The sequence below is a fragment of the Haliotis asinina genome, chromosome 13 (assembly GCF_037392515.1).
Source record: "Haliotis asinina isolate JCU_RB_2024 chromosome 13, JCU_Hal_asi_v2, whole genome shotgun sequence".
Taxonomy (NCBI): Eukaryota; Metazoa; Mollusca; class Gastropoda; order Lepetellida; family Haliotidae; genus Haliotis; species Haliotis asinina.
The window spans coordinates 50,269,013-50,282,743 of record NC_090292.1 but is presented as its reverse complement, the minus strand read 5'-3'; the positions used below and the strand labels follow the sequence as shown (position 1 = coordinate 50,282,743).

General features: G+C 39.5%; 1 protein-coding gene and 1 pseudogene across 1 annotated transcript in view; both read right to left on the bottom strand.

The window, feature by feature from the left end:
• The window catches only part of LOC137259835 (cilia- and flagella-associated protein 337-like), a 103,338-nt gene extending 97,921 nt beyond the window's left edge, over positions 1-5,417 (bottom strand). Inside the window, exons 1-4 of the mRNA XM_067797455.1 lie at positions 5,127-5,417; positions 1,706-1,784; positions 929-1,024; positions 304-458 (exon numbers count right to left, since the gene is read on the bottom strand). Coding sequence (XP_067653556.1) covers positions 304-458; positions 929-1,024; positions 1,706-1,784; positions 5,127-5,218 — 422 coding nt within the window. The 5' untranslated portion in view covers positions 5,219-5,417. The remainder of the gene's footprint in view (positions 1-303; positions 459-928; positions 1,025-1,705; positions 1,785-5,126) is intronic.
• Positions 5,418-8,967: 3,550 nt separating this feature from the next.
• LOC137259664 (BTB and MATH domain-containing protein 45-like) lies at positions 8,968-13,492 on the bottom strand (annotated as a pseudogene).
• Between the last annotated feature and the right edge of the window lie 239 nt (positions 13,493-13,731).

Below are 13,731 nucleotides of genomic sequence, written 5' to 3'. Positions count from 1 at the left end.
ATAAGATGGTTGTAAGTTAATGTTAATGTATGACATTTACGACATTTATGAAAAATCTAGGGCCTGGATTATTGACAGTCACTAGATTGTCTGGTCCAGATGCAATATTTGTAAGTTAAGAAATTTGGAATATTGTCCATATTCAACACCGACTTGTTTTGTAATCTCTATATCCCTCTGTTTCTAAAGCTGACAATTTGTGTCAGCTGAGATAACAGCCATCACCCACATGCCCATCCATGCCTATTGTCCACCCTTATCTGACATTAACAGAAACACAGTGTTACTTGTGTTTGTGCGTACCTCGACAGAGACTTGAGATCCCGCCACTGTGGAACCTGCGTTGACTTAACACGGTCGTCCCTCTCGTAGAACTCTAGTAGCATGTGTGAGGCAAACTTGTCCCAGTCGACCGTTCCTTCTCGCGTCACATCAATCTTGTCAAACAGCTCTGCATACTGAAACACACAAACACTCGTGACTTGGCGGAAGTAGCGATGAAATCAAAACTTCTCATCATCATCTCAGCTTTCATCCTACAGCATGACTGATCGGGAAATCAGATGTGTCATAAAAAGACCCTGTAATTTCTAAGATGGATAACCCCAACACATGTACAAATTTGCAGAAAGATAATGCCAAGTCCAATCTTTAAAAAGATAGGTCCTGAACAACTTTTATCAGAGGTCTGTTGTATAGGACGGTCTCAGAGATATGATGATGAGCTTATGTTGAAGTATGGACGATACGATCACCTTAGTGAAATTGTCACTTTGATTCAAAGTAGAAGAGTGCAGGAGAGACACTTACCTCTTCTCTCGTTCCCTTCCTGAGCAGGAGACACTTATCTCTTCTCTCGTTTCCTTCCTGAGCAGGAGAGACACTTACCTCTTCTCTCATTCCCTTCCTGAGCAGGAGAGACACTTACCTCTTCTCTCGTTCCCTTCCTGAGCAGGAGAGACAGAGCCTCACAGAACTGTGCCTTGTTAAGACTGAGGCGATTGTCATAGCCCTCCCCCTCCATCTGTAGACAAACACAAAACATGGCAGTCATCGTCACATATCATTCACTGTCACTTTACAGGTCATTCACAGCCACATGTCATTCACTGTCATGTGATTCACTGTCTTAACCCTCGCCCTCCATCTGTAGACAAGTATAAAAGTTGACATTCACTGTCACATGTCATTTACTGTCACATATCACACGAGATTCACTGTCACATGCCATTTACAGTCACATCACATGAGATTCATATCACATGTGATTCACTGTCACATGTGATTCACTGTCATATCACAGGTGATTCATTATCACATGTCATTCACTGTCAAATGTCATTCACCTTCATGCCACAGGATATTCACTGTCACAGGTGATTCATTGTCACATATTATTTAATATCACACGTCACAAGTCATTCACTGTCACATGTCCCATGTCATTCATCGTCTCACATCCTGCTTCATTTCATTTTATATGAGTGCATGCACAAAAAAGAAATAATGGTTAAAAGCATATCGCTAAAGAGAACAAAGCATTAACAAACTGTTTATGTGAAGGCGTGACTGTGGCTGTTACAGGCATATTGCAAAGTGTGGCACTAAACAAACAAACAAATCGATATCATAGAGCATAAACTGCTGAGTGCAATGACAACAAACAAACAAACAAGCTGTTGTGTACAGAGACGAGGAGACCTACCATGAAGTTTCCCTGCAGACGCTCCAAGTCCTTCATGTTCAGTCTGTTCTCCAGCTTCTGATCCTGAGGAATGGCCCTCCTGTAACCATAGCAACACATCAGTCATCAGGACAGGCCAGTTATGACAACAGTCACAAGCCCCAGAGTCACATTCCACCAAGCGATAACAGAGCTAAGACGACCAACTCAACATATTGAGAAATATGAACCTTCTCAGACTCTAAGACCTGCTGGTCACTTACTTCTTGAAATACCCTAATCCTGTCTCAAAAGTATGGCCAGAGATCATTTGCTTACATGGAACCAACTCTGCGCAACAATCTTCTCACAGGAATACAGAAATTCCAATCATTGACAATCTTCTTTAAAAACTGCATAAAGATTCATCTCTTCCAGCAGTTCTATAAAGATTGATACACAAGTGAAATTACAGCACCTCTACTGCAGGGCATTATAGTTTAGTGTAGCGCCATGAGCCAGCACCAGGTGCCTCAAGTTTGGGCACATAACAAATCTACATTATTATTATTAACAAAAATATTGAGCCTCACACAGACAATGACATGAATGCAACTGTTTATATGTTTTGTTTTTCTTCATAATATCTGTCAACCTCAAGCAAATTGGTTTGCTATGTTTCAGCCTTATGATCGTCATTCTGTTTGACTTTTTATCTTGGTGCCTCCAAAAATGCAAAATCTGCAATAAATGTATCACAAACTTTAGGAAACAAAATACACAGGAAACATTTTGTGTGTTTTAGTAAAATACATTTTCATTTCCTGCAATCACTTTACAAATATCATACCCTAATGTGTCGTGATGACTCACATTCTTGTGAACAACATTAGAAATCGCTTTGCTAATAACGCCTGCAAAAAAAATGGAAATTTTACGAACATTGGACATCAAGAATCTAGTTTGACTCTTCTCTTTTTGACATACCCTCGTAGTCTCTGGGCCATGACAGCTTTGCATAGTCAGAGCACTCTGTCCATCTCAGACTCTTACTTGGATAACCGTCTATATTGGACTGAACTTACAATTCCAAAGTGTCAGCCCCAAAAGGTGCTTTATAATCCAGACTGAGCAAGTCTGCTTGGCCAGTCAACCTTAAATAAACATCCCGTTGATTGGTATTTTGCCTTATTTACTGAGCAGGAAGTCCACTTGGCAAATAAACTTGGCCAATAAATGAACAAGCTTGGAAATGCATAGCTATATTGATATTTGTCACATCTACTCTCAGATGTATAGCTGTTCTTTTCAGATTTCTGCATCAAATTCGAACACAGAGATCTTGAGTTCAACGTTTCTTAATTTTCGGGATAGGAAATTTCCGTGCAAGTCGGACTGCTGTCTCATTTATGACTTTTAAGTCAGTCCCTGGAAGCCGTTTCAAATTAGACAGAGGGAACTGTACAAGGGTGATTGAGTGAGTTTTGTTTTATGCCTCACCCAGCCATATTCTGCAATATGACCACAGTATCTAAAGAATTGAGTCTGAACCAGACAATCCAGTGATAAGGAACATGAGCATTGATCTATACATTTGGGATATATGTACAGTTCAACAACTAGGCTACTTAACTGCCCCTTTCATCTCCTTAGTAGCAGGCACAGCAACAACAAATAACATCTTTTGCACCCTGTCACAAGACTGGCAATCAAACAACAGACATTCCACTTTCACTCCTGTGTTGACCCACCTAATGAAAATGAACGCTCAATCAAGTAACGTACAATTTAAACCTATTTTCATGAGGGTTTGATCATTTATTAGTAAGTCTTGGGAAATGTGGGTACAGCAAATTTTGCGACAATCGCTTCCCCTTTCCCTCCCCACAGAGGTTACTTGTCATATCTCCGATGAACCACAGTTCTAATATGGCTATATTTCCTGGTTCTCATAAAACCTAGCGGCAAAAAATCACAACACAAATGATCTCCCTTCTTTCTGTCCCATTAGAACATATGTTACATCAATCCACCTTAATACAAGCAAATGTGGGGCCACAAATATCTCCAGGGGACATGTGTTGATGTGACACACAAAACATTTACTGGCTAGCTTTTCCATTGTCAATGAGGGCGATGGAGACGCCCTTGATCCGCCATCACATGACTATGTTCTGTCAAACAGACAATCTGGGGACAATTGCACTGGGGAAGAGGTTCTAGTTTTCATGAAGTATACGGAATCTACCGAGGCCTTACAAGCAATCACTTTTGAAACAACGTTGCAGATTGCACAACTAAATCTACTTGCAACCAATCACAAATCCTGAACACTTTCACCATGAAAGAGTCGTATTAGAACAGAGAATCGTAAGAAGATATGACAGGAGTAAACTCTTCCCATGATATCTCGTTGTTAGGGGTTTTCGAAGATGTAAGACAAAAACGTAAATTTTTATCTTAAATATCATTTAAAGTTTTGTGTTTGCTAACCATGAGTGATACACATATATTCATCTATTTCACACAAAAATATCATGTGTTTCCAACACAAATAACTTTAATGACATCGTATTGGCGAAATTGCAGCCGCTTGCAAAGTCCAGGTGTTTTGTATGTGTTTTCTACAATGAGCCCTACTTTTTACCTCCACACAGCGAGAGAGTGTTTTGATCACGTGACTTCCTGTTTTATACGTATCTTGCTGGATCTCCCTCGCTATTTTTTATTAAACTGGCAACTGATTTTGTATCTGAGGTGGTATTAACGATCTTGGGTAAATAATATCGATGTTTATTTGCTATTTACATAACTTAACTTCTAGATTTCAATTGTCAATAAAACATCTCATGACAGGAACTGGGCATCTGCCCTACCGATGAAACTGTTTGTGCACTCCAATCACGCACATACTCTCCAATATAGTGCAAGCAATGCAGTTGTTGAAATCACCAGAACGTCGAATTCAGCTAGCTTTGGGATGCATGAAAAACAATTTCATCAAACCCATTAGCCCTGAAACGTCATGTAGAGAATAAAAATGAAGTTGTTATCCTTAAAAAATGTCTCTGTTCATGTTTTATGTAGGTCTTCAACTGGAATGAAAACTGTTATTGCCGCTTGAAAGAAGATAAAAGTTAAGAAAGAATATATTTGTGTTTTATGACATTTTGATGTTTGGATTGGTAACAACACAATATTGTCACATCATGTAAACCTTTCAGCACAGGGGGAATTTGAGGTCGGAAATCTTTTTATTTCATGCTGGAATAAATATTCAAGGTAGTATTTTGATGCTAGACGCAGACAAAATATGCACTGTCTAAAACAAAGTGATGGATGCTGTTTAATGTGCAAATGGAATGAATACTGTTAATGCATGAAATTAAAAGAATAAATGACAGGAAAAAATATTTATGCGTCATTGTATCGTTTATATTTAGTCAACAAGACCTCCACGTACCTCTCCTGTCTCTCCGGGCTTTTGCTGGAGTCCATGTCTTTAGTTGAACGAGTCGGACTAGAGTTCGTCGACATTCTTGCTGTCTCGCTCATCTTACCAAAGTACGGCTGGATATACTTCCGTCCTGATCGCTGAATACACGTCTTCTATGTCATCTATTTCCCTTGGGATGATATCTACCTGTTCGCAATCGCTCAAGGCATGTCACACGTTGGTTTGTTTACATCGTGTGTGTTGTCGTTCTTCCAATGATTGAATAGCGGATGTCGCCATTTGTAAAGCTTTCGTGTTGCCAGGTGCATGGAATACTATTAGTAGAACAACTAATGTTGACTATGTTTCACATTATTTCATATTTGTTCTAAATTCCGACCAATATTCTTGTTTGCAGATTTATTTTTTATAATATAGTATATAATTGTATATTTTCTCTCTCATATTATCGCAAAAGATGAACAGGTAAGGTAATTAGATTTGAATTAAATGTAGTTTGTTGTGCATTATATGAACAGGTGCTCGAAGTCGCGTTTACGTGTGTTCGTTGTGGGTATTATGCCATATGTAGATATTTAGGATTGATTATCTTCTGAGAATTTTCTAATAGCTGTATACGCATAACATATAACAGTTTATGGATATCCTGACAGCAATTGGACAACAAACAAACAAACAAACAAAGAAATCGATTAAAACAAAGAATATTTAATCTTAACAATATTTTATTGTTTTTAACAGCAGCCGGTGATCCTTGAAGAACATAAATAAATGATAAATAAATGATCTACACGATATAAGATTATCAAACAGAATTGAATCAATGGATCAATGAATTTTCAGGTGGCAGGGGCATTATTTCAGCCATATAGGAAGGAGAACGTGTCTGCGCATAATACACAAGTCAGTTTTCAGCACAATGTTTATAGGGTGTTTCCAAATACATATTTCATCCTTTCAGTATTATTCACAAACCGATAACGTCACAATATCAAATGATAACACAGTCAATATTTACTCAGTCGAAGTAAATAAAATAACGAAATACACTGGGACTAGGTTTACTTACACTGATTTTTACTGAAAGTAAATTTGGGAGAACATTTAATTTTGATTAAATTTCTCTTTATCAATGTCAAGAGACACAACTTTTGTTGTGGAACAACTTTTATGTCTTAACGTGTCTGCTTCCACGTTTTCGAAAACCATTAAATTCATAATATACTCTTCAAAACAAGCAGCGGAACCTGACCTTTGAAGTCTGGTTGAAAGAAAACCCAGTGAGGAACGTTTCAATGACATTCATCTTGCGTGTGCAGCATCATTTCACGTTATCACCACGTGCAAACACAATGCATGAGAAGCACGTGCACGTGCACGTGATTAGAGAATAGTCTCGTTTCCTGTTTACTTGGTTCCAGTCCTATTGCGCAACTTAGTGCGATAACCAGTCCAGAATTTTTAAACTATGTCAGTTAACTGGATGCATAAACATTAATCAGTATGATTTGATAAGTCTATGCACTTGAACACTGCAACACTAAGCTCCTTCTAATCCTAGCAAACACGTCGTACGGCGTGCTCTGTCGTGAAGTGAGCTCTGACAACCGGAACCTGAAAATCGTGGAAATCTCAAAACGAGGCTCTGTCGCTAGAAAAGTTTGGCGGTCTCTGATATTACATCAACCTCATTGTGCGTTACAGAACTACCCTGAATAAGCGCAAAAACACATAACAGGTTTAACAAGTGAGACAGATGCATTGTGACTCATTTTACGACCTCATCATACAGGGGCAGTCTGCGATTCCACAGTTAGGTATGCTGCCTGAACCTCGACATAAAGTATAGAAAGACGGTGTTATTAAAGTTTATAATTACAATTCATTTATGAATATCATTTTCTTATGAAACAAGGAATTGGAATTCAGTTTAACTAGAATTGTTTAAGGTGTCAATTTACACTTTCACACGAGAAAATTCGGATCGGCTGAAAAGTAGGTCAGTGTCTGAATAGGTTAATGAGACTTATGTTTCGGTATGAAAGTGAGAGCCTCCTACACGTGCATGGGATGTCATTGTGAATCTTTACGTTTATCAGGTAAGTCGATAAATTTCTGTACACCATTTTTTCTGATAATTTTCTTGTCTCTGTGCATGGTAAGGGTTTTCAGGGTCAAATCACACACAACTAACTGAAAATGGTAAACGTGAAATTTTCATGTCATACTCCAGTCACCTAACAAGGGGGATAACTGAATGAACAGCTTTGCTTTGAATGCAATCCATGTGGTGATGCATTCTCAAAACATCCATTATTATTGAATCAGCATTGATTCAATCCCATATATATCCCAATTTTGGACAATCGTACATTGAAAGTACAATTCCCCTACTTTTCTAAAAGCGTATATAGCTAAATAGCTACTATTTATAAAGAAACAGACTATTTATTAAGAAACTAATTCATGGCGTCATGTTTTTGTTTGCCAAGTACTTTTCATTTCATGACGAAGGATGATCTATTTAAATATTTACCTATTCTATTTACGAACCGAGCCCGTATTGTTCTGGAATAGCAAGTATAAAAAGGACATGGTGGTCGAGGTGGCTGAGACATCAGGCTAGTAGTCAGAGAGCTTGAGGTGTTGAGATCGAACCCACCTGTGACCGGCTGTAGATACCTTGGAGTCAACTTTGTGGGCAGACTCTTTCAGTGTTGTCACACCCGCTAGTGTGCTGTACACAACCCTGTGAACTTAAACGCACGAATCCGTTGGATATGACCAGATGGTGGGCACATGAGCACGTGCAACACTTTGTTGCGGGTACAGTATGGTGCAGTAAACGTGGACAAAGTATTGTGACTATGTGTCCCAGTCCACCCAGTCCACTGTGAATGGTTACCTCGTTATGTGGAGATGAGAAAGCCGCAATAACTCACTGCGTCTTGTAGCGGCAAGGGGTGTATGATCATCAGGGAGTTGAGACTGAAGATACGATGTCCAGCTGAGACTGACCTCCAGTGATCGAGGAAAAAATACCAACGCTTAGAGCATGTACCAGCTGCGTGGATGTGTGCGCTGCATAAATGAGAGAGAGAGAGAGAGAGAGAGAGAGAGAGAGAGAGAGAGAGAGAGAGAGACAGAGAGAGAGAGGGAGAGAGAGAGAAAGAGAGAGATGTGAACTTCTTCCAAACGGAACCGAACCATGCCTTATTCTGTTATTTCGGTTGTGAATGTATTGCTAAGGGACTACGTTCCTGTTTTTCGACGGTTAGTTAACATCACTGTGCGATATATCTAGTGGATAAAGCGTTCGCCCATCATGACCGATAAGGGTTCGATTCCCTACATGGATGCAATTTGTGGTAGTGCTGGAAAAGCTTCGTTAAGCGAAACTCAGTCTCTCATTCTGTTGTTTCTATCATATTGTAGGTAGAAGGAATGAGATATCCCCGATCTCTGTTGATTATGGGTTTGAGTGACCAAATGTATCACCTTATCGGCAATATTTCAACCATATCGTGACGAGAACAATTCATTTACACATAGAAATCAATGGTAATGTCCCAACCTGTTCATACACAACCAGCCAAGCAAACAATGTGACGCATTTAGATATGTGAAGGTCCTGGGTAGAATAGGTCTTCAGCAACCCATGCTTGCCATAAAAGGCGACTGTGCTTGTCGTAAGATACGAGTAAAGGGATGGAGTGGTCAGGCTTGCTGACTTGGTTGACATATGTCATCGTTTTCAAACTGCGTAGAAAGATATTCATGCTGTTGAACACTGGACTGTCTATAATAGTTCTATGTGTGATTTCTAGAAAGTATAGATACAAGTCTATTTGAGCATTTAATTTTTAATCCATGCAAATTCAAACATTTATGTGGATATACACACAATCTAAGCTTATCTTCATGTCTGCCAAACAATATTGCTAGAAATATCATTTTTATAACATGTTACATCATCTACAGTGTTGCTACGAGAAAGAAATGTAAATTTGGTGATTTGAGAAAACAACACATTTTTCTTAAAAATAATTGCTTAGTTTTCTTATGTTTAGAACGAGCAATGAACCAAATGAACCAAATCTTGGCATATTTTGAAAACGACTCATGTGTGATGATCATGCCCTGAACAAACACACTTAAACCCGTACACTGTGCGAAAGTCCAGACGTCACTTTTGACAAAGATGCGACGCTGTACATAAAACCTGTTTAAACATTAAATATCCATACAGCCAGGGCGCGTTAATCCGGACACTTCTGTTTTCCATCAAAAACGTTCGGATAGTGAAACGTACGGACTACTGAAACGTACTTTTATGGACACAACATAACAACATGAATATTCATATAATAACCAATCAATGCATGTGTGGATACATTATACATACATATCAACTCAAATATCAGGAAAATGACCACATGTTTCCTGAAAATAGACAACCATTTCTGTCAAAAGTTTTAGCTTTGTTTCATTCCCAAGGTTCACGAAGTCTGGTTCTCGCTCCAGGCCGAAGGAATCACATGGCCAAGAACAAATACTTTTATACCGAAAACGTTTCACAGTGTCCATTGCTGCTTTCAGGAGGGTAGACATGCTGTATTTATCAGCCAGATATAATGCATGTACAACCTCGCTTTGTGTCGCTTTGTTCCTTTCACAGAACTCCAACAGAAACTCTTCACACTTCCGCTTTAGACCATCAATCTGGTACTCGTCAGCTAGTTCCAGCATCTTGTCCACTGTTGCCGTGGTGACAGGCCGTAGTTCTGATGGGTAAATACAGAGAAGCATGTCCACAATGTCAGCATATCTTTTCCCCAGGAGAGGGACTTCACGTTCCTGCTTTTCTTTAAAATCCCCATTAAACATCTTGTCAAAAACATCTGATGCTGCTGCAAGCACCGCCCTGTTGACGTGAAGATGCCTTCCTTCCACAACCAGCGCAACATCAGTCTTGCCTGACGGTTTATCAAACACAGATGAAGTGCTAAAATAGAAGATGAAAGATATGAGTAATTTCAAAGTTTGTTTTGTTTTCGTTTTGTTTTGTTTTTATATTGAAATCATTTTAGACAACTGATGGTCATAACGTATCTCTGTTGGTCAGAACATATATTCACCTTCTTGTTCAATAGTTCCTATAGTCTCTAAAATGGTGTCATGATAAGATTTGTGAAAATCAGGAATATAAGTAATCAAAAATTCAGAGCCATTAGGTCAAGCGAGGCTATGCTTGATTCCGTCTGTTATCGTCCACAGAGCACTTTGTCTATATTGCAGTTTGCCTACAGCTCAGCTGGTTAAAGAATCGTCTACAGTCACAATATGTCGCACCAATCTTGATGCGTTTGGATTACTGACGTGAGGTCTTCAAAACAGGATGCGCAAAGATGCTGTTCTGGACCAGCAAAGATCCTGTTTTGGACAGGTAAAGATCCTGTTTTGGACCCCCAAAGATCCTGTTTTGGACCCGTCAGATTTGGTTTTCAGGATCCCACAGTTTTTTTTCAAGAGGCGACTAACAAAATTGGTTGATCAGACCCACTGACTTGTGACCCATGTCATCGTATACCAATTGCATAGATCCATGCTCATGCTGTTGATCATTGATAAAACAGGTAGTCTTCTGTCACAATATGTGGCACCAATCTTGCAGAGTTTGGATTACTAACGTTTGGTCTTCAAAACAGGCCCGTAAAGATCCTGTTCTCGATGCTTTGTTTGTCTAAACATAGTCTTCTGTCACAATATGTGGCACCAATCTTGCAGAGTTTGGATTACTAACGTGAGGTCTTCAAAACAGGCCCGTAAAGATCCTGTTCTCGATGCTTTGTTTGTCTAAACATACCTTCACCTTCTATATCGTCGAAAGGGTAAAATTCTGATCATTGTCGACAGACAAATTGTTTTAAATAATCTTGTACATTATCTTGAGAATGGGAAGGTATACAGTGAGTAAGTGAGTATGGTTTTACATTGTGTTAGCAATATTACAGCAATATCACCGTGGGGGGACACTAGAAATGGCCTTCACACATTGTAGTAATGTGGGGAATCGAACACGGGTCATCGGCGTAAAGGCGGTCGCTTTATTCACTAAGCCACCTCACAGCGTTCCGATGTAAGATGGCTGGTGTGGGTAAAACTAAACTCACTTACCCACTTACTCTGAGGTAAGTGTGTTTACAGCTAGCACTGTCAGCGCCAACAATCTCGACCTCGTGGTAGAAATACAATCACAAAATAAGCGAGAGTTTTTTCTTGGTTCTGTAACTAAATTCAGGAATCAGGTGGCGCTGTGGCATTTGCAATCGAACTATCGATCTCTCTGTTTTGTAACTCCAGATTCGATAGTGTGCTTATTCCCTCGCCATGACATTTCCAAGGTAAGAGTGTCATCAGAGGGAGAACTCCACACCCTGCTACACTTGAAAAGTAAGGATGTCATCTGTGGGATGGCTCCACTCCCTGCTACACTGATGTATAGGAACGCTACGTTTCTGTAACCGAGTGATGCAGAACCCCATCCCTACACACGCACGCTGGCACACACACACATTACCGTAACAGACATTGATTCTAGGTTCAAGGGGAATAATTTACAGCTTAAAACATGCTGATCCTTACCTTAATCCATCCTCGATAGATTTAGTGGCAGCCATTTTTACAGTAAGCATTTCATGCTGTGATGTTTTTAGGCTTTTCGCAAACATTTCTTATCGTAATGTTGATTAATCATAGTTATTTAAGACATTCAAGATAACCATAACTATTATTATATACAGATTCCCGAATAGCGACTCTTACCGTATTTCCCGCTGAACAGGTTCTTGTGCAGCCATTGTAATATTGTATGTAATACTGTAACTGTAATAACCCTGCAGACAAGACAACAGAGAGCTCGGTGAGTACAACAGTTGTTTCACTTTCGATTTGACAGATTGACAACCCACCTCTGAGAAACTGAAAAGGGAGGTAACTCCATTTGACAACCCACCTCTGAGAAACTGAAAAGGGAGGTAACTCCATTTCACAACCCACCTCTGAGAAACTGAGAACGGAGGTAACTCCATTTACCTAATACCCCGACCGTCAACTGATTTATCACGGCGAGAGAGAAAATCTGACCTAAACCTTACACATGACCTGATATGACTGGGAGGGTCTTCAGCAACCCATGCTTGTATAACTTTTCACAGTTGGCTTGAAATCCCGAATATACACTTCTTGGAAATAATTTTATTCAGAGACAATAAGGTCATCATCATCATCATCATCATCATCATCATCATCATCATCATCATCATCCACAACTGAAATAATATTCAAAATGCTTTATAGCACCCGGTACAGAATAAAAATAGAATGTAGCAAGCTCTATGTTAGCATGGTACAAGGAGTGTGCATATCAAGACATATTGAGTAAATGGATTAACACGTACAAGTGGATGGGCATTCCTGACTGAAGCATCCCGTCAGCGCGGAGACATGGACCTGCAGTGAGCTGTGTACAGTAAACGTCCATCGATCATGCCCTGAACGAACATGAAGCATCCAAACCGTACACTATGTACAAAGTCTAGATGTCGGTTTTGACAAAGATGCGACCCTGTATATTAAATATACTTACACATTATGTATTGCCACAATGATTTACATATCTACTCAACCATTTTTCCTAAGCTCTTTCCTGTCAATAGACAATCATTTCTCTCAAAAGATTTAGCTTTGTTTCATTCCCAAGTTTCACGAAGTCTTCTTTTTCCTCCAGACCCCAGGAATACCTACTATTAAAACAAAATCGATTTACAATGTTTATAGTTACTCTCAGGAGGTTAGACATGCTGTATTTACCAGATATAAAGCATGTATAACCTCTTCACGTTCCGTTCTGTTCCTTTCACAGAACTCCAACAGAAACTCTACACACTTCCGCTTTAGACCATCAATCTGGTACTCGTCAGCTAGTTCCAGCATCTTGTCCACTGTTGCCGTGGTGACAGGCCGTAGTTCTGATGGGTAAATACAGAGAAGCATGTAGGAGAGGGACTTCACGTTCCTGCTTTTCTTTAAAATCCCCATTAAACATCTTGTCAAAAACATCTGATGCTCCTGCAAGCACCGCCCTGTTGACGTGAAGATGCCTTCCTTCCACAACCAGCGCAACATCAGTCTTACCTGACGGTTTATCAAACACAGATGAAGTGCTAAAATAGAAGATGAAAGATATGAGTAATTTCAAAGTTTGTTTTGTTTTCGTTTTGTTTTGTTTTTATATTGAAATCATTTTAGACAATATTGTATGAAATATTGTAACTGAAATAACCCAGGAGACAAAACGACCTCGGCTTACACCAGTTGTTTCACTTTCGATTTGACAGTTCGACAACAAACTTCTGAGAAACAGAATAAGGGAGGTAACTCAATTCACATAACGTACATACCTGACACTTTCGCGTATACTGATTTGTCAAGGCGAGAGAGAACATTGATTTAAATCTGACACTGTGACCCGATTTGACTGGACGGGGAAGAGGTGACTAACGGTATAGAGTGGTCGTGCCGCTGACTTTGTTGATCCATACCATTGGAT